At 41.7% G+C, this 27123-nt stretch overlaps 1 protein-coding gene across 3 annotated transcripts; it reads right to left on the reverse strand.

The window, feature by feature from the left end:
* Positions 1-105: 105 nt before the first annotated feature.
* Positions 106-27123, reverse strand: rab11fip5a (RAB11 family interacting protein 5a (class I)). Of its 3 annotated transcripts, none has more exons than XM_014335943.2 (6): positions 26224-27123; positions 12095-12606; positions 11047-11632; positions 5600-8035; positions 4044-4188; positions 106-2642 (listed from the first exon to the last, which is right to left on the reverse strand). In XM_014335943.2, the coding sequence occupies exons 1-6, from the start codon at positions 26598-26600 to the stop codon at positions 2385-2387; spliced, it is 4314 nt and encodes a 1437-aa protein (XP_014191429.1). In that variant the 5' UTR covers positions 26601-27123; the 3' UTR covers positions 106-2384. The 3 variants fall into 3 exon arrangements, with proteins under 3 accessions (XP_014191429.1, XP_014191430.1, XP_005929690.1); XM_014335944.2 differs by having other exon boundaries at positions 5600-7762; positions 26224-27122; XM_005929628.3 differs by lacking the exon at positions 5600-8035 and having other exon boundaries at positions 26224-27106.

Below are 27123 nucleotides of genomic sequence, written 5' to 3' on the forward strand. Positions count from 1 at the left end.
CTCACTGGCTAGTTATCTGTCGTGACGTTAAAAGTAGGCCGAGTGCTTAAATCACGGAGCGATTAGAAAGTGCAGTACGGTGTAAAGAAGATCTAACTATACCGATACCAGACAGACAGGTACAGTTTTATTCTGACAGTTAAGTAGTGCAAGAACATCCACAAATGCTGTTAAAAGTGGCATCATATCAGAATACTTTATGGTGTATCACTCTGCTCCATAGATTAAGTTTCAAGGCTTCTTTTTAAATAAATATGTACACACTATATTTTTGGCATTTCACAGGAAATCACTGTTTCTACTCATTTTCTATTGTTATGCATACATTGTACTTTTGTGCAGAAGTGACCTAAACAATATCAAAACAAAGCATTAGAAAAAACAGAGAGAACAGAAAAATATCAGTGAACAGATGGCTTTTCTTTCTCAAAACCTGCCTCGGGCCCCGACAAGTTCAAACGAAGTGCTCGATTCTCAATGAACACCAAAAAACAAAAATAAGGCAGCATTTGGCATTTCAATACGGCATATATGCTGTAGAACGCGGTATATATCCCTTTGTAACACCTGAAAGCTGTAGCGATATGTGTGCTTGAGCAGAAGCATATGTGACACCCAAGACACTGAGGGAGGGAAGTCAAGTACCAGCATGTCGCAGGCATCTTCTTCTTAACGTGGTGTCGAGAACGCACACGTGGGAAGGCAGAAGCATGAGATCAAATAGCTGGGATGGCTGATCCTGATACTGACTGGATACTGAGTGATACTGTCTTCACCTGATAACACCGTGACCCATGCTAGAATCAGTTAGCTTATGTGGCTGAGCATAACATGCCCAAAGAACAGAAAGAAGAAAAGAGGAAGAAAAAAAAAAAAAAGAGGACTGAACAAGCAAATAAATGGGTGAAAGAAAAAGAAGAAAACACCATTCACTTGCTGGCTAAGAACACTTTTGAACATTCAAAGGCTACAATCAGTTCCCAGTAATGTCCACGTGACAAAGGCTGAAATCTGCTCATTTGGTTTGTAGTTTCAAAAACGAGTCAGAGCACTCGGTACTTATCAGGGAACATTAGTAGAGTCTTAATCCAAAACCAAACACGCACACGCACACGCACACGCACAGACACACACTCTGGAAATAGTGGCACGACTCAAACGTTGCAGAAAGCCATACCAAAAGAAACATATCAGTGGTTTTGCACATTTTTATCATGAATTTGCCTTTTTAGTTCACTTTGCATGATTTCTATTTGAAGATTTCTTCCTTCCTTCCAGATAGCCAGACTTTTGAGATCATTTCAATCAGGTCTCAACTTGCAGAGACTTGAAACTTTCCCTCTATTGGAGGAAATGTTATGGTGCCTTTGTTATTTGTTAGCGGTGTTTCCATTGCGTACTGCAGCGGCTGCTGTTGGTGCTTCATTCTGACTCTATACACAGGGCCCAAAAAGCCAAATCCAACATAAACTTTCACAAGTTTTACACATGAACTCCAGACAATGCAGGAGAAACTGGGTTAGGGGATTGCCCAGTGAACTGCTCAACACACAACAGGAGATACTGCTGCAAATACTCAATGTAGTTTTCCTTCAAATGTCAGGATTTTTAGTCTCTTTATGTCATTTTTGGCTTTTGAACTGGCAATTGAGCTAGCAACATCTCATTGCACTCCATAAAATGGCGACATTTTCTGTTAATGAGCTACTATAACATGTAACAAGACAACAAAATGCTCACCCTGATCGATCGTGTCTTGAGAGGCTTTGATTTTCATGCCAAAAATAGCTGAAACAATGTCTGCCTTGAAAGAGGGGAATCAATCTACCACTTGACTGCATGCTGAAAAAAGGCCAACAACTGATGGACTAAATATGCAAAACCACCAGTATGTCTCTTCAGGTTGCTCTGCTCAAGCTACAAAGCTGCAACACTCACGAGGAAGTGTTGGTGTCGTTTCATCTCGAGTGAGGATATAGTCGGATAAACGTCATGTGGACTGAAACCCTACAATTTTCTCTCTTTTGTGATAAGGTGATAGAAGTGACAGGTGAGGTGAGAAGGAAAATTAATTGTTTTACAATCAAGATCCCAAAATTGAAGCATCTGGGTTTTTTAAACCCACCATCTGGCTTTGTGAACCTGAAAACAACCTGAGGACGCGCTACATTCATAAAACCACTCAGACCAAACCCTTCACCGAGGACGTGTTTCAGTACAGTAAAGCATGCCAGCTGGAAAACGTCGCCTCGACATCTCTCAGTGCCTAAATATTTGTATCAAAAAAGACAGCATAGCAGTGAAAAGACTAAAGAGCTGTTGTGGAGGTTAGAGTGAACAGATGCAACGTGAACTGCAAACCCTCTACCCCCCGCCTGAATTCGTCACTTGAATTTGGAGCGCACTTGCAGGAGGGTGGGCTTCTGCTCCATGATGCGCACCAGCAGTGTGTCAATGTAGTCCTCCAAATCTTTGACCTGCGGCTTCAGTTTCTTCAGCTCCGTCTCCCGCTTGGCCAGCAAAAGTTTCTGACGTTCATACTCCGCCTTCTGCCTCTCCAGCTCCGCCTCGCGTTGCACCAGCAGGTTGACCAGTTCGCTGTGGGTCAGGTGGTAGTATGACCCCGCTCCTTCTGTCAGTGACTTAAGACAAAAAGGAAAAAAAAAAGGACAAGAAAGAAATATTAATTTAACAGGTACAGCCTTGTGTCTTTTCATTGCACTCATTACAGAATGAGATTCAGGAGTTACATAGCTACCTTGTAGAAAGGAAGTCAAGCTTCCTGGAGATTTCAAAACAAGTTTCTCAAGGTTCAACTACAGGCCCTGCTTTTCCCCCCTATTTTTATAAAGAATATTGCGAAGGACATGCCTGTTCCTGAACTGCACCTTTATACAGATGATATAATACCCTACTCAGTTAGCTCTTCTCTAAGTCAGGCCATTTAGGAGATCCAGACTGCTTTTGAACTGCTGCAGCCATCATTGCCTGGTTTGAAGTTGCTTCTCAATACTAAGGAAACAAAACCTATGCTGTTCACTCCCAGATCTCGACAGTGGCTAGGACTATACTGCCTCACAGCAAGAAGGTCCTGCGTTTGAATCCACTTATTGGTTGGGGCGCTTCCGTGTTCAGGTTCTCCTTGAGGTTTTTCTCTGAGTGCTAGGGCTTCCTCCCACACTCCAAAGACATCCTGGTTATTCTAAGCTGCCTGTAAATGTGAATGGGAGCATGAATGCCTTTTTTTCTGTCTGTTAGCCCTTTTCATAGACACTCCACCCCTACCCCCGTCTCCCAACCTTAAACTGGATTAGTGGGAAAAAAAACCAAAACAGATGGACAGACTAATGAAATATCCCAGATCTCAAATAATCTCGGTATTCCTACGCTAGGAGAAGACTTAGTGTAAAAAGGGTAATCCTACAAATACACACGTGTCTTGCTGGATGATAGACTTTTCTTTAACATCATATTGTGTACACACTGGTTTTTCTATTATCAGAATAGGGCCTTTTTTAAATTTAGCACTCAGGAAAACACTGGGACATAATATGCTTTTAAAGGTTTTCATTATGATTCTATTATTTGTTCTAGACTTCGTGTATCACAGTTATTTGTATTTCATATCAAATTCATTGTCCAGTACACATTCCCATGTATTTTATGGTCTAGACAACGTCACTGGTATAACTATATTAACAAATCCGTACTGGATAAGCACCCCCCTTTTTATCTCTTTATTTACTTAACATTACAAAAAGCTACTATGATCTTCACTACTTTAAATATCTCCTCATTAGGGCACTGAGTTTTTTGTTGTTATGTGTTTTTAAGGTAGTAGGACCTGGTTCTCTTATTTTGCACTGTGTTCATGGAATAACTTTCAGAGGACACTAAACTTGAATGCGTTTGTCTCGCTGGGAGAGCTCAGAACTCTTATAAAATCTTCTGTTACTACAAAGTACAATTCTTATAACATAAGCTATTTTATTTTATGTTAGTAGTTTATTTCAATTTTTTTCGATTTTTGTCAAACACTGTACCTTCTTCCTTTCGCCCTCCTGCTCCATCAGCTGGCTGCTCCTTCCGTGGTGGATGGTGGACTTTAGCTTCTCCAGGCCTGTGGCCAGCACTGACCGCTTCTCCTCAGCCTGCATGGCAGTGGGCAGGGGCTTCACTGGGTGGGGGCTGGATGTGACAAGACATACACACAGTCACACCACCACACTTGATACAACACCGCACTCTGACTCTTATATTTTATATGAAGTTTTTTTCAGTTGAGGTTAGGTGAAAAACCCGGTTGCCATACTGGAGTTCCACAACTCTTGGATATATTTAACTTAAAAAAAAGCCAACTATGCTTCAACAATATACATCAGGACTATTTCTGCATGTGAAATGATGATCGCAGCTACATTAATAATAACCCAGGATTCTACAATATAAGTGTAATTCTGGATTCTAGCACTTCAGCCCCAAACATCTTCGTAATAAACTAATGTAAGAAACCCAATCAGTCCGTAGCTTAAAAAAAAAAGGACTCACATCAGCCACATGGTGGCTGTGAGGAGCTATAGGCTGACAATAGTGCATTTTACTACTGTAACGTTACTACTGTAACGAACAGAGACAAGAAAACCGTCTTGCTGCTTTGTTACACTGATTTACATGAAGGGCAACAAACAGCCAAAAACTAGCCCCCTATTTGAGTCAGCTTAAAGGATCTTCTGAAACTCTACAGTTGACCTGCAATCATAGGAAATCTGAGTCGACTTGCTGAACTTTCATACTATCAATCAGCAACAAATCTTTCTTTATTCCAGGTATTGCAGGTTAAGCTGTTATTTGAACGCAACAGATTGGCCTGTGGACCTCCAGGGTGACATCAGGTGCTTAAGGACTCCTTGCTTTAAGTGATTAAGACCAGAGGAGGTTAGACAGGTGTAAGATGTCTTATTAAAAGAAGTAATGATGAAAATTGAAAAGACCTTAAAAACCGAGAGACTTAATTGCATGCACTGGTGCAATCAATCATGTAGAATTGTATTAAATATGTTATTACCCGGAGGTGGAAAGGAAATGCTACCAGTGACAAAACAACACCTTTTGTGTCTTGCAAAAAAAAGCCTGTTTTTTGCTTGAGATTTTGGCAAATGAGGATGGCTGTGTGAGAACTCTGGCTGGCCCTGTGGGGAAAGGGGAGGTATGTGAGTGTTTGTGTGCGTTGTGCGTTGTGCGTGTGAGTGTGTGTATTCGAAAGGGAGTTGGAGGTGTGTGGTAGGAAATGGGGCAAAATAATAACTGCTAATTGGCCTGAGGCTTTTTTTCCCCTCCCGTTACCACAGCCAGGACACATGAAAGACACCTACAGAAGAGTTTTGTTAACACCAATGTTGTTGTGTGTGTGTTTTAACAAAGTGAAGAAAAAAGGGAAGATCACACCACAGGGATGAGACAGGATGTGCAGTTGGCGCAGAAGAAAAGCAGGCGGAAGCAGAGCGCCAGAAGGAGACCAAAGAGATGACAGGATAGAAATTTCTGCAAGTAGTCCTTCCTCTTCACCTCGTCACCAAGCACTGAGCATGTGCAACCTCACCTGTTCTGCTGACTGGCTGCCTGCTGCTGCTGCTGCTCTGCCTCCTGTTGCAGTGGCATTGGCGTTGTGGCTTGCGTTGAGCTGGGCGGTAACCTCGCTGAAGCGTTGGCAAAGGGAGAGAAGGCAGGAAGCGCTACAGGGGAGCAAATACTTTCAGGAGCAAGAGAAGGAGCAAAGGAAATCAGAGAGGGAAGGTCGGGGCCTGGCTGAGACGAGGTGGAACCCTGTACCCCGCCAGGATCACTACCAAAAGAGGGTAGGAGGAGCTCGTCGAAGGGAGTTGCCAGTGTGCCCTCAGACTGGGAGCGGTGTAGTGTAACATTCTGTGTAGGAGCGCATATCGAGGACGTAGCATCCGAGACCTCACCAGCACTCTTCAGATTACAGCTCATAAAAGAGTCCGGCTGTGCTGCAGGGAATGATTGCAAGTCTCCTATTGGGAAGGTTGGCTCAAGAGTCGTCGTCTTGTCCTGAGCAGCTTGGGGAGATGCTTCAGATTTGTCAGTTTCCCCGATTTCCCCATTAGATAACTTGGATGCATTTGTAGAATCCATTAAGCCCAAAGCAGCATCTGTAGTTGTTTTAACATCCTTCAACTGCATCGTCTCATTTGGCTCAGAGACGCTGGAACTTTTGGAGGAAGAGTGAGACACGCAGGTTTGGTAATCCTGCGAGTCAATACTGACATTCAGACTTTGGAGAAAGCTGCTGGAGCTCTGATCAGATATCCGTCTGTGCAACTGAGTGGCATCAAAGTCTTGGCTAGGACTGTTTGCAATCTGACTGATGTTGAGTAAATCACCAAGGCTGCTAAATGGCACATGAGAATTGGGGCTAACATCCTGGCCTGCTAAATGAGCCCTTTCAAAGGGTTCAACCAATGAAGCCTGCTTGACATCAGGGGAGGAGGTTGTTATGTGTAATGATGGTAGTGTGGAGGATCTTTCTTGATCTGGAGTTGCAGGATTCCTCACTTTTATATTATCGTCTTTAGAGCCATCATTTAAATCTTTAGAAAAATCCTCTATAGAGACCTTTAAATCATTTATGTTTCTTTCTTGCCCTACATTGTCCGACTGTGAAAAGATGATGGACTTTAGTTGTGGTTTAGAGAGTTCAGGCAACAAGTCAGGGTATACAATATTAGAATTGTTACGTGTTTCAGCATCTGCACCATCAGTTCCTATCTCCTTTGTGATTGATGGATGTGGATGCCCAAGTACTGTGGGCTGTGGTGCCAAAGACCCTGCTGAACCACTCAAGTCTACCTTTCCGCTATCCTTAGGCTCAATAACAGTTTGCTGAACAACATCAACTAAAGATAGATCATTTGACCTGTAAGTAGTGTCATCTTCAGATTCTGAGCCCCTTTTATTTTTTACATCCGTTGACCCAAAGATGTTGCTTTCAGTGTCTTCAAATGAGGATGCAGAGACTTTATCAGAATAAGAGGAAACACATGACAGAAAATCCTCTTCTGCTGAACTGCCGAGACCTGAAGAACTAGGATCTGGAGAGCTGCTGCTGAGTTGTACAGATGGGGTGCGGCAAGGAGCTCGACTCATGTTCGTGTCGGGTATTTCACTGGTAGTGCTGGTGTCCTGATTAGTTTCAGAGCAAGTGTTCAGTTTCAGAGAGTTAGTGGAAGTATTTAAAGTTACATCATTGTGCTCAAAACTTCTGTGTTCTGGGATTGTTTCAAGGAATTGTGAGAAAGTGTTAAGGTAATGCATGTTAGTGTTGGTCACTTGGCTGGCTAGCTGATGATAATGCAGTGCATCAGTCACATTTGTGTTTCGATCGGCTTTATTATTGCAGTGTTCCAGCAGATGGTCGCTGGGTGGTTTTTGCTGCGTTTTGCAGCCTGTGGAGAGATCCTCAGGAGACTGCAGCCTGCCAGCTGCAAATGCTTCAAAGGATTCGTCCCACTCTGAATCCGGTTCCACACTGCTAACAGACATAAAAGGGTTGGATGACTTCTTGAGTAACGGTTTCTTTCCTTCCACGAAAGTTAGAGGAAGTCCTCTCATCCCAGCTTTCGTGACCTCTGTGCTGCTTGCATCAGCATCAGTGATGGATTCCTCAGCAGCTGAGTTGCCGTGGGTGAGGACAGAGTTAGAGTTACTCGGCTGTGGAAAGAGTTGAGCTATAGGGGGCCGGGAACTGGAAAGATAGGGCAGAGGAGGCGGTGTAGGTTTAAGTTGCTGAGTGGTTATCATGTCTTCATAGAAAGGGTTGTGCTGGATTAGAGAAAAGAAAGGGTTGGATTGTGATATAGGGGGTGGTGAGGTCGGTGAGTGGCAGAAAGGGTTAGTATGGTGCAGGTTTGGAACCATGGAGGTATGCTCTACAAGGGGACCCAGAGGGTGGTGACTAGGTGGAAGAGGTGGTAAGTGGGGATCAGTGCTGGGTTCTAATTTAGGTGAGACCACCAGGCTGTGAAAGGAAGGCACACAGTCCTCTTGATTAGTTTGGATCATTCACACAGAATAACCGCACGCTGAAGAGGGCTTTTCTGTCTCAAATCACGATTTAAAGAACATACTTTTACAGAGTGCTCACATGAATCAAATCAGTCGAAGCTGCAGTCCCCTTTATTCTTTAAAACCACTACTAATTAGTGTATAAACTGAAGTGGAAGAGTTTGCACACACAATTTGAAGCCAGCAACACACATCAAAAAGCTGCAGCAAAGCAAACATAATGTCAAAAAACAAAAACATGAAAAAACATGACTCACTTTAAAAATAGTATTCTAGAAGTAGAGTTGCAAAGAGGTTGGTAATCGCAACCTCTAACAGTGCATGATAGTATTAAGAAATTGAGAGAATCATATTGGGAATGTCCAACTGCTGTAATCATCTACTATAAAAATCTATAAAAACCTTTAAAAAAGCATGTTTGTTACCGTATTTTCCGCACTATAAGGTGCACTTAAAATCCTTTAATTTTCTTGAAAATCGTCAGTGTGCCCTATAATCCCGTGCGCCTTAGGTATGGTAAGCTACCAAGCTGCACTGCTTGATGGATTGTCGGAGCATTATGGCTACCATAGTCAGGGAGCCTCGCGGAGTAATCTGGGTCCAAAGATCCGTTTGCTTCAGGTCCTATAGTCAAACAAACACTGAGGCACACCGAGAGTTAAAAACTGCCTAAATTCTTTCATCTTTAATAAAATGATCAGCGTTGCTGCTTTACCAGGTGTAACAATTAAGTTTAACATCCTGGCATCCATGAAAACAGGATTTATTAAATTTAACAGAGTTGGAAGTTAGCAGAATGTTAGCAGGAAGTTAGCTCACTGCTTTCGCTTACCTAAACATGATATACCATTTTCTGACTGAGAGATTTCTGGAAAAAAATTAAAACTATCACTCTGCTCTGCTCTGCTATCACTTGCAACATAAATAAAGATAGAAAACGAAACAGCAGTGACATTTGTAGGGTTACTGAAGTTGGGCTAGCTGGTATATAATGCTGTGCTACATGATCACTAGCGACACAGCTATTTTAGCATAACATAAACACTGGAGGATGAACGCTAACTTTTTTCCACTCGATAAAAGTTAGTGTGTTTTTGACAAATGCAATCGCATGGAAAGATGCTGTAAACGGACCAAACTTCAGTCAGGAGAACGACTGAGATAATCTATCCACAATACGAGGTTAGTCATTAATGTAAGATAAGATAACCTTTATTAGTCCCACACGTGGGAAATTTGTTTTGTTACAGCAGTGGACAGTGCAAAGTTACATAGCAAACATTATAAGGCGTTTAATGCGCCTTATAAACCGGTGTGCCTTATGGTCCGAAAAATACGGTAAGTAAGACCTTCAGTTCCAGGTACACTTCATTGAAGACTTTAATTGAAAAAGTTAAATTAAAAAACAGAAATTACTTTTTAATTGTTGACATCAGTCATATGCATGCACGTGTCTTCACGTCTTCCATCCAAAACACTTTGCATCTAAAACATTCATGGCCGTCTCTTCTCTGTTTTCATTGGCCCTTCATGTAATAATTTGCGAGAAAAGTTGACGCAGCTAGGTGTATCTAAAAGCATGTGGGTGTGTAGGCCGTGAAAATGTATAGTTACAGAGGCAGCAGAAAGGCCCTGTGTGTACTATGGTCCAGAATAGCTGACCCCTTACTTCTACGAGCAGGTGCTTATCTGGCCAATATTTTGTTTACACTCGGTGTATGAAAATATTACGACATCGACTTATTTTTTCCCCACACCTTGGTTAAGTAAATTGATTTAAAAAAAATTAAAATCATGAGTTTTGGGAGACCTGAATGAAAGATTAATAATGTATTTACTACTATTTACCACCGACAGCAGTGCAGAAAGTGCAGTAAGGCCTGTGACACCCCCAAAATAAATTACCCACTTAAATATGCACTTGTGTTAGAAGTGGATATAAAATAAGACGGGGTTTTCTTCTCCCACTTTCTCCCTGCCCGTAAACACACACACACACACACACACAACCTGTGATAGGAGAATGAGTTCTTTTTCCCAGCTCACATCATCATCTTTCCAATGAAATAAACATTATTACTGAAGCATATTACAGCGTGCACAAGGCTGAAAGTTGACAGAGCTAATTTCACAAGAGCAGCTCTCCTCCTCCATCTGCACTGCAGATACCTGCTGTAACCAGAGACTAAAACCAGGAGGGATATGTGCAAAGCTGGAAGCAATTTCTAGCTGTGATGCTGGTGCACAGGAAGTAAACATCTACGCCGTCATTTAACCCTCCTGAGAATGGGTTTAAGTTACGCTTTTGCTGCACTGTGAGCGTCATCGGTTTAAGCAAATAGTGGTAGACAACAGATATCGTGCAATGTCACGCCAAATGAGGTGCTCCACAGGAAATTGAGTGCTAATTTAGAGCCAGGAAGGAAGTCTGTTTCACTGCTACTCTGTTTGTCAAAACCTGTCACTGCTAGCCTCTGTCGTAGCTTGGTTGCCATGTCTGGTGGCAGTGGCCTGTACTCACTGGCTGTATCTGGCAACCTGCACTAGAGAGGCTAGAGAAAATTTTGTGCAGAGGTTCATTTAGAAATTCATTTCAAGATCACTGATCTTGAAATAAAATGCACATTTAAAGACTTTATCTAGTAATACTAGGATAACACCGCTATAACACTTTCTGATACTCGAACACGCATTTGCATTCTGCTCTGCTGCCAAAATATCATCTTACACATCAAAAACATTCTTTAATGCCCTTATGATTGCTAAAGTAAGATAAAGCGTATACGGGTCACATGCAATTACGCACCTCACTCTGTGAGTAATGATACTGGAAGTCTAAATGTGCAGGTACAAACTCTCAGCAGGCACTTCGTTTTTGGTTGCTTTTGACCTTCATTCAAATAATATTTGTACCAAAGGTTTAAACTGGTCGGACGTCTTCTCTGTGATCAGTGTGTATCTCACCTGGGTTTGCTCTGCGAGTCCTTTGATCCAAACCATCCCCTTTGTTTCTCGTCAGTTGCAGCATGGGCCCGCTCGCACTCATCCTTGGGCTGACTCTGTCCCTTCCCCGCATGAGAGAAAAAGTTCCTCCTCTGCTTTTTCCCCTGGATGTCCCCCGCCTCCACTGTGGAAGCAAAGGACCATGACGTGGCTTCTGCCGGAGCAGCCTGTCCCAGGCGCTCCTCGTTTTCACCCAGCATCGGGCCGCTTTTCTCCAGAGCCGCAGCTATGGCTGCTTTTTCCTCCTCGCCGGGCTTGTCAAAGGACCAGCGGCGCCCATCTCCCACACCACCTTTAGGGAGATCTATGGAGGCCTGCTGACTGAGGTTCTGTAGAGACACGGAGAGAGGCATAGACTTCTGCAACAGTCCCAGGCCTAAAGAACCTGCAGGTTTTCCTGAGCCTGGGGCCTGGGGCTGCACGTTGTAAGAATGGCTTCCGTTGATGCAAACAGTGGGCTGAGGCACTGCAATGGTGATCTCACCGGCCTCATCACCAAACTCGCATTTGAGAGACGAAGACTTGGGCGACGTGTTTGCTGTGTGCTCTGCAAATCGTGGCGAGGAGGAGGGAATGGAAGAAAATTGAGAAGAGAGGAAAACATATGACTTTACTCGATTAAACTTCAGCTGGTAAAGCCTTCTTGACATTTTCCTGACAATGTCTTTCAAAACAGAGCTGATCAGTGTTTCTGGCGGACAAAGGTGTCAATGAAAATTTACCCACGATTGCAGAATCTTTTCTAGAAACTGTGCTTCGTAGTGCAGCTTTTTAAACCCTGCTCTCAGTGTAGATGAGATTTCAGGGAGCACAACTATCAAGAAATAGAACTTCCACATGTATAACTTTAACTTAAAGTCTGTGACATTTACAGAATAACCTCGAAAACTCTTGCTAACAAATATTTCTGTTCCTTTGGTTGAAACACAACAGCTAACAAATCCATGTTCTAGACATTATCATACAAGAAGAATATTTCACTTTGATACTAAAGTGACAACAAGCTCACCTGGGCTGTTATCTGCTGTCAGGTTGCTGCTGTTACTGGGCGAGTTAGAGAGATCGGACACCACCACGCTGATACCGGCCGTGGGGCTGAGGCTCCCACCCCGTGACGATGACTCGCTGCTCTCCGAGCCCAGGGACGTGCTGGACCGAGTGTCGGACGATTTTCGCAACTTTCCCCTCAAAAAGAAAGTTCTCATCTTGCTCCTCCGGACCTCGCCCCCTTCGTCGTCCTCATAATCCTCCTCTCCGCCTCCGTCGCTAGGAAGTCTTTGGCGCATGCGGTACAAAGAGCCATACCCACTCGGCAGGACGGCCGAAGAGGAGTCCTCGTCGCTGGATCTCCTCTTGCCTTTCATGCGCTCCTTCAGCTTGCCGAAGGTGGAGGCGCTTTTATCTTTGATGACAAGGTCGTACATGCTAGCTGTCAGGTTGTCGCGGGTGAACTGGATGGTGACTTGAATGTCTCCCCGTTCCTTCTCCTTCTTCCCCGTCTTCGAGTTGAGCCTGTACCACCTGCAACAGAAAAGAATCCATTTGCATGATTAACACACAAACACTATCACTCTCCAGTGAAAAGGCGTGTGAAAAGAAGTGAAAAGAAGCTGTATTATAGCATATTCAAATGTGCTGCTTTTCACTAGTTCATATCATCTTAAAGTATGTGTGTTCTGACTATCAGCAAAGGCTTATTTTTTATAGCTTCATGTTATTTGATACTTAAACCGGGCTTCTGTGCGTGCCCGGAAAAGAGCTGCAGAGTGCGAGGAACTATTTTGTGCACCTGTGGTTCCAGGTGCTCGTCACGGATCTGACAGCTGACCAAATCCAGAACAACCTCCTGAGAAAATATATTATGCATCGTATTGAAAAACGCACAGGTGCATCTTTTTTTGCTGTCAATAAAAATCCAAACACAGAGCTGAAATGTTCTGGTGTTGATTACTCTTCTTACTGTAGTAACAACAAGTCAAAGTGCTTTTGTGACGAATCACATCAACAATTAGTTCGCCGCTGCGTGCAGCCATGAAGCAGTGTGAATGACTGTATTGTGATCATGAATGGGGCTAATCTGTCCTCGCACAGGGTAACAGGGTGTGTGAGTGTCTGCGACCTACTAATACCAAACAGCTGTGCGTCCTGACATACCACAATACCCTGCGGGAGGCCCCTTGTTTTTGTTGTCAGGGCCCGTGAGCAAGAACAATGAAGTAAAACAATGCTCACTTCTGATGTAACACTCAGCGCCCCACATGAATATGAAGGCCTGAAAAGTGTGTGGAACGGTGCCACCAAGTTCACTGCACTGTGACTCATAGGAAAGTCTCATCTGATCTGTAGTGACTGGTTTAAAAAAAATTAAATGAGTGAGAAAAATTCCCCAGTTAGCATAAATATGCTGCCAACGGGAAGTTGTCAGCTCTGTCAGGAAGACAAACAAACAGGCCTCAAACGGGTATCTGCTTATAGATTTTTCACTTCCTGTGCTACTGGGTGGCCACATTATTATAAACCTCACACCTCCACCGCATCGTCTCTTTATTCATATGTGCATTACGAAGCTGAGGGGCAAATACGTAACCAAAGTGAACATTCACCATTGTTCTGAGAAAGAGTACAGACATCCATAGATATAAAGCAGGGTATCCACACTCTATATTCAAGCTCCATTTGTCAAGTAAACAACTATTTTTATATCTTTTGAAATATTCAGACAACTTAAGCTGGTGTTGTGATATAGTATATAAATTTGAGTCTTTTTAAACGAAATATTTCCTGCAATGAATTCTTCAATACAGTTTATCTGAGACGTTAAATAACGGTCATTAACTAAATCAAGTGTGCTTACATGTAATTTTCTGATTGCATTAAGTGGTTGTGAAACTTCTTATTGCACAAATGACAAAACAGGATGTTAATAAGGTTGTCGAAATTGCTTCATGATCAACTACAAATGTTCTGTTCTGTTGAGTAAACAAGAAAATCTAAATGTCGTGCACTGGAAACTCAAACGTGCAACTGAGGAAAGTTACAAGAACAGAGGTTTAAGAATCAAAGGCAAAACATGAAAGCTCCAACATGAAAGAAAACGGGGACTACCCCACTCGTGTATGAGAAAGGAACCTCACACATTCGCCTTCTTAGAAACCAGAAAGCTTTTTATTTCTCCCCCACGGGATCCCTTCCTTTTTTCTCTAAACCTCCACTGTGACTCTGCAGAAACACTGAAGTTGAAAATTAACACGGGTGTTGCTGCATTGTTGCAACATTGTGGCACAGGTTTAGCATGTTGTCATGCTAACATCATGTGGATATAAATGTACAGTTTAAGTATCAATTGAATTACATTCTAAAGTATAAGCTATAATGTTAAAATAGCATGGATTATTCTCGTCAGTGACCTCCTGACCCAGTATGAACCTTCCAGATCCCTCAGGTCATCTGGATCCGGTTTTTTATCAGTTCCCAGAGTCAGAACCAGACACGGAGAAGCTGCATTCAGCTTTTATGCTCCATATATCTGGAGCAAACTCCCAGAAAGCCTCAGATCAGCTGAAACACTCAGTTTATTTAAATCCAGGTTGAAGACTCACCTATTCTTAGCTGCATTTGAACAAAACACCAAATCCACACTGTTAAGCTTAAATTTCAAAACTTACATTTTAACTACTGATTTTATCTACTGTTTTTTTAATCAATTTTAAATCGTGCTTTTTATTTGTTTTTGTTCTTTAATGTCTCTGTAAAGCACTTTGAATCACCTTGTTGTCATTTTCCTAGGGATTAATGAAGTATTCTGATTCTGATTGCAGATTGGTTTAGATTGCTTGCTGCTGAAATCTTAGATGACCCAAGAGTGTAAATATATGCTGCACATGTATGCTGCTAATAAAAAAAGCTGCAGAGGCCAAGAATGAAAACTTTGTGGGGGGCTTGTTTCTATTTAGAGAACAACGTGCACAGCACTACAAGACATTAATAACACATTCAACAGTCAGGGTTGTTATCTTCACTTAACGCCAATAGGCAAAAAATACTTAACCTATGAAATAAACACATACTTATGAGACAAATTAGCATTTACCAGCTTACCAAGCTCCATCAGTCCAAGAAGCAAGACTGGAGAGGATTTAGTTTTAGACCGACATGTTGAAAAACTGACTTTAAAAAAAGATATTTAAGATTTAGAGCTAGTAATTAAAGCATAAATAAGTGTTTTAAAAAACCTACATCCTGCAGCACCTGGTCAAAATGTAACATTATATTGAAGACACAATATAATGGAGAAAAAAAAAAAAAAGACTATGGAGTAGGACTGACAGACTCATGAACCCAACATGAAATCATCTAAATCTAATCAGAATACCAAACCCTCTTCTCTTCAATAGGGATGGGTATCAAAAACCGGTTCTTGTTGAGAACCGGTTCCCACTGTTTCAATTCCTTGGAATCGTTTGCCATTTTTGCAAACGATTCCCTTATCGATTCCAGTCGCCCCGAATGACGTCACCACGTTGCGGAGCGTCATTTACCTGACAGGAAACACGGCGCGTAAGCAGCTCAAACACTCAAAAGTTTGGTTATACTTTACGAGAACAGATGACAACAGGGCAACTTGCAATACTTGCAAAGTAGATATCTCAACCCAGCAGCAGCGGTAACGTTTGCACGTCCTCTCCTGTTAATGCGCCAGGTAAATAATCAACTAACAGTGCATATTATGTTAGCACGATCTGCCTTCTTACAAAACCTGCCATTACTGTGCATTTAGGTGACCATGATGAGAGAGACAGACAGAGTCTGGCTGGCTCAGATGCTGGCAGTTCTCGCTGCAGTCTACCGGTAGCGTCTCCTTTCAGGCCAGGATAGACGAATGTCACCGAGCAGTGACTAAGTTTGTGGCCAAAGGCTTGCACACATTTGCCACAGCAGATGCCCCCGATTTTCAGTAAGTGAATGTGTTTAATTGTAGGCAGGGACATTACTGGATATTCCTGTGTAATTGCTACAAAATAATTTATGTTATATTTTGTTATTGCCACAGAAGAATATTTATTTTACATTTACAATTTTTTTTCCTGGGGACCCTGTGACACCCCATTGAAGAGCCGTAGGCTGGATCTCTCAAGGATCTCTTAAGATCTCACTGTTGGGTTTGTAAGGCCATGTTACTCCTAAATTTCTATCTTGTTCAAAGAGAAGATATAGAACAAAGTTCTAAGCTAATCGACCTTAGTGTTCTCCTTTTTAAAAAGAATCGATAAAGAATCGAATCGTTAAACAGAATCGAAAATGGAATCGGAATCGTGAAAATCTTATCAATACCCATCCCTACTCTTCAACCAATCTTCTGTTTGATTACAGACGAACAGAGACAGGAAAGTCGTTTCTGGCAACAACACTGGCGTAATAGTAGGCTGCAGAGAAGAAATAACACAAGTCATATAATTCACTGCACAGCCTGTTATGTAATCATCATCGTCCTGCCTCTGACCTCAAGTTCAGCCCTGAAAGCATGGTAACACCCAAGAAGAATGTCACTGAAAACAATTAGTAAAGCAACTCTAAAAGTCAAACTCCAAGAGGCACGACTAATGAGCAGGTGGAGCTCGGCGTATAAGGAGAGAGGAATGCTTTTTACGGCCCAAGAACAAGAGAACTATACCTCACAGAAATCAGGCAACAATGGAAATCTGCCACTTTAGCACGTTGTTTTCATTAACGAACCAGATATCATTCACACACATGAAAAAGGCGTAGGCGGGAGCAGCACTCCAATGAAGCAAATACATACAGCCTATAAGCCTGGGTCTTATGTTTCTACGTTTGCTGAATGATGAGTTTGAGGCTGATTTAGTCTAATCCAGATAAGGTATTTATATTGGCGCGTTTCATTAAGACAAATCCTTTTAAGGGATTATCGAGCAACATGTCAACAAAGTCAATTCCTCAGCTCTGAACTTGTCTATTTTCTTTTTAATGTTTGGAGCCAACACAGATTTTTGTGTGGGCTCATTCTCCTGTCACTAATAATATATCTCAAACGCCTGTTAGGTGTGGTTTCGAATTTCACATCGACGTGTCAACAATAGTATCGGTCCTCCTCCTGGCACGTCAGCCGAGGTGGGGTTCACATTCCAAACACAGGGCCAGGGAAGCTATGCAAGGTTTCCTCAGGGATACTTAGTACTACAACCACCATCACTAACATTACAGGGATTGTAATTCATTAAAAATATGTACATCTTTCTCTAAACCTGCACACGGTAACATTTTGTGCCTTTGTCTTCTCAAAATAACATTTCTAACTGGTCATATAAAAATAAAGAAGTTGCAAAATACTTAAAAGGCCACCTACAGTTCCGTTGTACGTGCACCTGTTCTTGCCTGATGCATGACTAAGCTTGACAATAATAAATGTGAACAACAAGTAAAACACACAAGAGGCCCAAATACAGAAACTGCAAGAGAGACAAAAGCAGCAACCTACATTTTGTAGCCCACATACTCAGGCAGAGCACAGCCTGCTACTGAAGAGGAGCCAGTTTCCCAAAAGCATCATCCCACACAGAAACTGTATAGTTCACTAAGGCCATCGTGCAAACGCGGTTTTCGTTATAAGCACTAAGTGAAAACATAATAAAGATGAAAAATGTTCTTCTTGTTTTTGGGAACTTGTGGAAGTCTAAACAGGCTTTTAATTGTCATAAGAGAGGGAAAAATGCCATTCCAGAGCTGCAGAGCATAACTACACATCTGCTTCCCCATCTTGGGAAAACAGGAAATCACAACACTCCACCCCATCCCAGCAACACACCACCATCTCCTCAATCTCCCTGATCTACCACAGAGCAGACAGGAAGATGTTCCCACTCTGAAGCTGCTGTCTTATTGCAGACTTCAACTTACAGGCTATATGTCAATCCCTAGAAACCACCCTTCGGAGCAGACGAGAGCTGAAATTACAACACAAGTAGGCTATCAACTCGTTTCATCCAGTGTGTAGTCGGCCTCTGTGAGCCTCTGTGGTATCGGGGCCAGACACAAGAGTGAAATGAAACCATTTCCAAGGGCGTGTGAGCTGTGGAACTTAGCAGCACATGATTTAACAAATATGTTGGCATTTAAGGTCGTATCGCTCTCTTCTTCTCTTTTTTTTGCGTTTATCTAGCAGAAGCATCAGACGGGTTTCAGTTTCAGGGAGTACACTCCAGGGACACGAGTGCAGAGTGAATCTTGCACTACAACTTTAGAAAACACAAGCAAGTGAAGAAACTTTGTCACTTCTCGAACAGTCTGTCACATTTAGAAATGAAGCTAACAGCTTTTCTAGCAGCTCTAGAGGGCTGTGCTCATGCTAACGCACAAGGACTTCAGTAGATGAGAGTATTTTTGAAACAAAAACCTTGACCTTTACCAAACTTTCCAACACACTACAAACTGCTATATTACAGCGTAATGCAAAAAAACCAAAAAAAACACAAGGTTTTCTTTTTAACAATACTCTGTTAGGAATCTTCATCAATGTTCGGCTCTAGTGCTGGCAGGGACTTTCTGTTGGGGGGGGAAAAAAGGTAAGAAAAGGGTCAACTTTTTATCCAAAATGATGAAATGATTCAGCAGAAAATTCATAAAATAATGAACAATTACAGCCAAAACAAAGGATATAGTGGAAAAAAATACAGCAGTCAGTGGTCTACAACAATGATAGCAGACCATCACCTCCATATCATATCCAAGTGCATAAAAAAGGATGTAAGCAGTGTTGTTCATTTGAGTTACCAACACTGAACACTTCCCATTACACCTTTCTGAATTAATTAGGCCAACAAGCCCTTCAGGAATACTGTGGGTAATACTGGTAATATGCCCTGGATTCCTGCTTCCTCAGCAGAAGAAGCAGACAGGCTGTGAGACCCAAACCACATTCCACATCTGGATGCTATGAGCGAAAAACCTGCCGACCAACTTCCCTCCCAATTCTTTAAAACCACATAGTCGCAGATACATATTAGGGATAAATGAGTGATAAATAAACCTGGACATGAATGCTCGTTGTATAAAAACTAGATAGACTGCAATAACAGACAGAAAAAAAGAATGCACAATAAAAGAAAATGCAAAATAAAAATAAATGCAGATTACAGAATACTAACGCAGGCTATGCCAAATAATACATTGTAATCAGGTTTTAAGCTATATCTACAGGAATCAGGCACTAATATGCAAGGCCACCAGAAGACATCCAAGAACATTTTTTGCAACGCAAAGTTTGCCACATTCTTGCCACCACTGCGTTCCAGTGTTTCAGTCTGAAAAGTAGCCGAAATGTGACGCTCAAGTCTGCCAGCTTTCCAAGGTTTATGTACAACAACTACCATTAAATATCTAAGTACCGAGTAAGAAAGAAGCAAATGAGAAGAAAATTAGGCAACAGAGCTAAGACTTTCAGGACGGGGGACTCAATGGGAAACTTAAGCAATCGGGCATGTATAACTTTTCCCTATCATCTTTCAATAAACTGTATTTCCCTCCTGAATGACTACTTAACTCACCAGTGATGCTCTGCAAGTAACAAAGAGGTATTCACTACAGATTAACTCACATTATCTAACCCCTTAAATTACCTTAGTTTAATCACATCACTACTCATTACCTTCATCATAAAAAAATTAAAATCAGGGGATTGTTCATCGACTTACGTAGAGTCTAATAAACTTAAGAGATTTCTCATGATTCCAAATGTAATTTGGTCATCAAGGAAAAGCAAGAATGTTTGCATTTTTAGTTTTAAAGTAGTGATTACACTTCAATCTTGACAAAAAGCAAGCATTAGCTATAAATACAAACTCCAAAGGTACCCCTCACTGCCACTGTTAGTAACCACTATACTGATGATATTATACAATATGCCACACAATGCTAATACTAGAGAGGAGCTAACCTGGCATCACTTTAAAATAACTTTACATTAGCATGCTAGCTATTTGACTAGCTAGAAATACACGAAAAGGCAGCAATGTTAGCTGACCTAGATCTGGAAGCAAGTCAACCTCATCTAGCAATTGTGGCCTGCTACAAAATATTAGCAAACAAAACAGCAGTCATCCTCTATGTGCGCCTCCTCTCCTTTACTTTCTGGCTTTGTTGAATACAACCAGATGGTCTGATGAGATTTTTGTGATGTAGACACACACTGCCTCTCCATCACTCAGGAACATATCCCTCGAACGACCAGTGGACTCCTGCATACTCGGCTATCTGTATAATCTATACAGATTATTGTCTGAAAAATCTCCATGGAAAATTTTCCCAGAAAGCCATGCTACATTTATATTATCTAGGGTGACTTAACAGGTCACACCGTTATATAACTTTTAATGTCCATTAGACTAGATTTTCTCCAGCTTGTAGCTACTGAAAGTCTGTTGGCTCTTAGCAGAGGATTTTTCTGGATGTACATCTGTCTCTCACACACACAGAAATAAACACACCATCTTCCTGCCTCACTCAGCAAATAGACGTTCAGCTCTCAGGCCTGAAACAACATCACAGATTTTCTTCCTACACATACACAACAGGGCAGGGAACTGTGACAGAGAGCCGATACAAAGAAGAAGTTGTAAAGCACCAAATCTAAATATATAATCTTAGCACAACAAGAAGCACTGAACCAGTAAAGAATCACTGGCAGGCAGCAAAGAATAAATAAATAAATAACTGAATAAAAGAGCTGACATTTATACTCTTGGGAAGAAACTTGATTATAAAGGAAACCTGAATATGGCAAATCTGATAATCAGCAAAAGCCTGGCAAAATGAATTTTCTGTTAACAACATGGGTTCACTGGTATGCATGCTGCACTGGCAGGGCCTTTGTAGCTTCTTCCTGACAGACCCAGTAGGGGAATTCACCGAACGCCCACCTTTCCAGTAATCTGCTCTACACCAGTAATGCAAAATGCAAATATGCTGTGGTCACTCTTTTGAAGGAAGATCCACTTCTATCTTTGTTTCTTGAAAAGAATTACTGAAGGAGGAACATATTTGATATGTTTTCTTTTACTTCTTTCATTGCTAACTATGAATATGAACTGTGTTTTTAATACTCTTACATACTTGTGTAAAGCTTCTCTGTTACTACAAAAAGTTACCGAACTTAGAGTGCTTATTGATTGAAATTGCCTCAGTTTTCACTGTAGGCAACTTTCACAAAAGATTCATGATTTAACATTTTGCAGTCTTACAATGAGTCAAAACTCCAATATTTTCAGTGCCATGCATATTCAAACTAAAATAAAAGGTGAAAATCTCATTTAAACCAGTTACTAGATATATTTGATGTATTTAAAAAAATTCATTACCATTGATTTTGTCATGAATTAGGAACAAGTCAAGGTACTAAACACCGTTTTAGCACCAACTTAGTCATTTTGTACCCTTCAACAAATTTGATACCTTTTTGAATATTTGAGCAATTAATATTGAAACTCTACTACCAGTAAACACTTGATTTTGATAGCTTTTCTTAATTTGTTAAGCTAGCAATAGATAACTAGCTTAAGCTAACATTAGCTACATGATAAGGTTGAAAACATTGTCACTATGGGACTTTTTGTTTTAGCTGACTTGTTTAAAGAAATTAAACCAATACATGCACTTGATGAAACATACATACAAGACAAACTGGCAGCATCCTCATTGGTTTCATACAAAAATATGGTATAACACTTTTATTAAAGCATTAAGCTAGCCAGTCCTGGAGAAACAGAAGCTAGCAAGTAACGCAACCTTTCTGACCTACAGACACAATAATGTAGCTAAATTGTTTAATGACATATTCCTTGAAGTAACAATTGTGCTACTCAGTTAAACGTATCGGAGGTTGCAACTCATGTTAAAGATAAACACTTGGTTAAATTCATTACCAACACTTTTCCTCTCGCATTCTTGGGTTTTAAAAAGGCAAGTAAGACTCCATCTAAGTCAAAAGGCTCAGCTCAAAGCGAAGTCCTGTGTTAATGTTGAATTACAAGTTGTTTATCAATTCATTTTTAACAGAATCACAAGGCAAGTCAAATGAGCAGAGTTAACTCATGCAGTCCAATATAAATGCGTCCAAATTTAAAGCTCATTCCTCATTTCCACTCACTGACTGGAACATGCTGATTCAGAAGTACACTGTATGGAAAATGATGAATCCTGCAGACAATAAAAGTCAGAAAATAGGGTGGCTGGGGGGGTAGAAATATACAGTGTGATGCTTCAAACTCTTCCAAAGGGCTAACTATTAAAATCTGTAAAGTTACAGATGCACACCTTGCTTCTTAACCTCTGCTAAAATAATTACAAGGCTGTTGTCACTGCATTATTCTGTGTTTTCCCATTAAATTGCATGGCAGTCTAAAAGGAAAGGTCACTTTTAATCTCGTTTCATGGTTGTTGAGTGAGTTGAAAAGCTACCGGTTCTCTTTCTAACCTTATGTAAGCCGTCTATCAGTCGTACTTTCATCATGTTTTTATTATCAGATTTTACTGCCATCATTTATGTTTCCCTCTAGATTTGATCACCATCCAAAAAAAACTCAACTAACACAAACAGCACACTTGAGGAAACCAATTTTGCATTGTGTATGTCAAACTAGACTTCTCGTCTTTCTAGTGTTCATTTTCCTTAAAAATATTTGAATATTGTCACCTTAATGATCGTATATGTATTCAAACCATGTATACAACGAATGGAAAGTTACATAAAATGATCAACCTGATGACAAAATGTTCTCCAAAGCAGAAGATCACAGTAATGATGGAGAGGGGTACGTTAAGTGTCAAGCATCAACTGTCAACTCAAACTGAATATTAATAAACTGAGCTGTTTTGTCCCATTATCACTGTAACACTTTATTTTCTGGTTTCGACAAACAGTTCAGTTCAATTTGGTTTTGAACTTTAGGGTTGCATTCGGAAGGGCATTCGGCATAAGCTCTGCCAAATCAAGCATGCGGAGCGTCCCGCTGTGGTGACCCCTTGTGAAGAGGGAGCTGCCAAAAGTAGCTACTACATTTAACAGGGTTCTATCAAAACACAATCTACTGAAGTTGTTCATTAGTTATGATCACTAGCGTGTACAGCACTGTACATCTAAAAAAAAAAAGAAAAAAAAGAAAACGAAAAACATGTCAACAATAACACAGTTTGACTTGAAGAAAAATAGTATTTTTGTACCAACAAGGTGATTCCCAACGAGCTATTAGCCAAAAACTTTGTATATCTCAGCATGGTGTGCAATTTGAAACAGAAACTAGACAAGTGGAGGCGAAAAGAAAAAGTAGTAAGCCTAAAAAACAAAAGCAAAACCATCTTGAACAGTATTTGAAACAATATTCTTCAGTTGGTCCATCTACTGTTAGAGGAATTCCAGTGTACACAAGAACTGAGCTTAGAAGCAGTGGCAGGAGGTCCTAGAGAGTGACGAATCCTAATATTAGCACATTAATATGTATAAGGGAGTTAAGAGAGAGACACAACAGTCTACAGCAATCTGTAAAACACGGTGGAGGCTTAGTCATGGTTTGAAGCTGCATCTCAGTCAGTGGTGTCGGAGAACTTGTAAAAACTGATGTAAATATGAACACGCAAAGTAATGTCAGATTTTAATGCACCATGCAATATCGGTTTTGAATGCAGCTGATTTGCTACATCTTCATTTTTAAGCATGGAATTGATTCCAAGCATATGGACAACACAGTAAAAGCATACCTTGATAGAAAAACACACAATGGACACTGTCAGTCATGGATTGGCCTCCAGTGTGGGATCATCTTGACAGAATGAAACAAAAGGCAGCTAAAATCTAAAGAAGAGCTTTGGAAGACCTTCCAGAAGCCTGGTGAACTTCCTAAAGAAAGCTGCCTAAGTGAACTCAGACTATGTTGAAGAATTAAAGTAAGTAAGTAAGTCATACCAAATATTGACTATCAAGCTTTTTAGAATTGTACAAACTGTGCTTTTGATTTATATACTGTATTTCCATGCATGTTTGCACATTTCAAAATGCACCTATTTCATAAAAAAATAACAGGCAGTTCAAGACTTTTGCACAGTACTGTGAATCTCTTATTAGCTTATCTGTACTTCGCTAGCTTCCATATTTGTTAGACAAAGCTCTTATGAGAGTTTTTGTTTGAATCAAACTTTAAAAACTGGTGAACTTGAGAAATACAGCAAGTTCTGTAGAAAACACATTAACATGCAGCAAACAAATACTACTTTTCTCAGAACGCCATTATCCTACAAAATGAAAAGCCAATACACTCAGGGGGGTTTGTTGTAATAACCTCACAAGGCCTAATACGACCAGAGGCTTATAGTAGTAGCTAGTAGTTGGAAGTATCTTTTTAAAATGAGCAAACTTTTCTATTTGTTCTAAGTTCCTGTTTGAACATTTCCCATGATTTAATGCAAGAGTAGTCAGAACATACAGGTTCTGATTGTGTAGCAAAACTCAGAGAACAGGGAGCGAGCAGATGCTGAATACCTTCAGCCCACAGGTAGCCTTTCTTGTCTTTAAATTATACACGCATTGGCTGGGTATAGTGTTTTGGTGTTGGAAGAATAAGAAGAAAAGTCTAATTATAAGCTTTTTTATGTATCAAAGTCAACTATTGTAAATCGTCGTGTTCAAATGTTTGTTTTGGGGGGTCTTTTGCAAACCTTCTAGCATATATTTTCTCTTCAGTAGCAAAGATGAGAATTGAAGCTGGAAGCTTTGAAAGCTGCTGGTGTTGCTAATAACCAGTGAACATTCACTGAATCCCACGTGAAGACACTGAATGTACCACAGCACCAAACTGCTGACACATCATCATCATCACAGGCTGGCTCTAACCTTCAAGTGACCAGCTCCAACAGGGCCGACTGGAGGAGACTTGCTCCCCTTTCGTCTCAAATTCATGGCTCTGTTTGACTGAAAGCACACTTAGGTCAGGTGGCAGTCACTTAAAAGATTTTTAAAAAAAACTGCTTCATGTGGCATTTTGTTAGCCAACACGACAAAACATAACATCTTTTAGTGTGGTGTCAGCATGATGGGGCAAGATCATGTACCACTTCTGAGTAGCACTTATTGCTACTGTCAGATATAACAACTGGACTTACTTTTTTATTGACCCTGGTTTGGTGGATGAAAAGTAGAAGGGAAGCTCGTCAAGTTTTGGAGCAGTGGTACGAACACGCAAGCAGTAGGAAAACCTTTAGGTATCCAAAACCTTCCTGTAAATGTCAGATCTTTTGCTAAAAGTGCCTTTGAACCATCAGTGCAAAACCCACCTTTTTATCTAACAGCTAACTGCTTATGTGCCATTATTACTCAACCTACAAATGTCACACATTTCGATATTCTCTGAAGGTGTTGAAAGGTGTTATCAACAAAAAAAGAAAAGAAAAGCTCCTGTTTGCACCATTAGAGAGATGCACAAAAAAAGATTTCTGTTACCATGAAAAAGAAACGGAAAGATTCCTCCAAAGATTTATCACCAAACTTCCTGCTGTAGTGGGCGGGGCTTGTGTGAAACAGCATGTTATTGCTAAAAATACCTTGAAGCTTTATTGGGATCATGTAACTGTTGGTTAATCCCTGGATTTGGGACAAGCATTAATCCAGCTCTACTCTATGCCTCAGCTATGGGGAAACAACAGTTGTTGTTGGTGGGGTTTTTTCTTTTCTAAAGAACCGACCGCAAGCAGCTGATGATGTAAACATTGTGGAGGATGTGAGGTTTGCAGAAGTTGTAGGGGAGCCTTGAGCCTCAGTGGGGAGTGCGCTGATGGTTGCTAAGAGTTAGTTTGGTCTGTCTGTGGGAGGAGGGAGGGTGTGTCTGCAGGGCCCTGATGCTGCACCAGAGATTTGACAGCTGTGTTTGTATCTAACAACAAACTGTGTGGCGAGTTAAACGGGACAAAAAGCGGACTGGACAAGAAAAACACCCTTGACGGGTTCAAGGGATATGGGAAATTAGATAAAACAACAACACGTGAAAGCATATCCACGCAGCTTTTTTGCCACACTGTAGCAGGTTCTCGTACTAAAAACACACACACACAACTATTACAAGCGGAGACAGTTGGACTTACTCGTTTTTCACGCATCTACTTTCGAGAAAGACTTTATCCAGAGGGATCACAGCCTGTCCGAGGAACACGTCCAGCCCAATGAGCGCCCTGTGCATCACCGTCAGGATTAGCTCGCAGCTCCCAGCCGGGTATCCGCTCTGCCCGCCGCTCTCCAGCACACCGGGCTGCAGCTCGAACGAGCACTCCTCCTTCCACTCCGGCTCGGTCGTCTTCTCCGCCACGCCGGTCGAGTACTTCTCCTTCCCGAGCTGGATGATGGTGTACACATCGCTGGTGCCGTGCTTGCCCTTGCCCCGTAAGCCCCTGCCTCTCAGAACCGTCACCTGGACGTGTGTCGGTACCCATTTCTGGTCCTCCGGTACGTTTAGCGAGGACATGTCCGTCCCCCCACCTCCTCCCTCCAGACAGACAGAACGACAAACCGACCGGCTGCGCACACACCGAGAGAGAGAGAGCGAAGGGAGGTGGTGGTGTCCGCCGCTTCCTCCCGGTTCTGGTTGTGCACAGTCACATCAGCTCCGGGGTCGTCGGCGGGCGGTGCCGCATTATGGCCGTCTGGCGTCTCTACAAAGTTGCCGTGGTTGCCGGTTGTTTCGTGCCCGGCTGCTCCTGCGATTCTTCAGTCTGCTCTGCGGCAGCAGCAGCCTCCGTCCCTGCCTCTCTCCCCCTGCCGCACGGGCCTGTCTGCGGCCAGCGACGTCACGCCTCTCTATCCTCCTTCTTCTAATGCAGGACGAGGAAGTTCAGCGCCGACTCGACACATGGCTGCATGCACGGAGAAATCACACACACACACGTGCCTGGGCTGTAACGTAGGGCCCGATGTATCCCCTGGGTGAAAGCTATTATTCAAGCACATCAACAACACTCCGCCCTTAAGCTGTTTGTCTGAGTTACAAG

This window comes from Haplochromis burtoni, unplaced genomic scaffold (genome assembly GCF_018398535.1).
Source record: "Haplochromis burtoni strain Fernald_Lab_line unplaced genomic scaffold, NCSU_Asbu1 Contig_119, whole genome shotgun sequence".
NCBI lineage: Eukaryota > Metazoa > Chordata > Actinopteri > Cichliformes > Cichlidae > Haplochromis > Haplochromis burtoni.

What these genes read in the sequence shown, in the direction of transcription:
- rab11fip5a (XM_014335943.2), bottom strand. Translation starts at nt 26,600, where the DNA reads ATGTCCTCGCTAAACGTACCGGAGGACCAGAAATGGGTACCGACACAC. An exon ending in GACTCGCAGAGCAAACCCAG is followed by an intron (nt 8,036 to 11,046) that starts GTGAGATACACA and finishes TTCCTTTCACAG; the next exon opens with CCTGGTGGTCTCACCTAAAT. An exon ending in GCAGCCAGTCAGCAGAACAG is followed by an intron (nt 4,189 to 5,599) that starts GTGAGGTTGCAC and finishes TGTCACATCCAG; the next exon opens with CCCCCACCCAGTGAAGCCCC.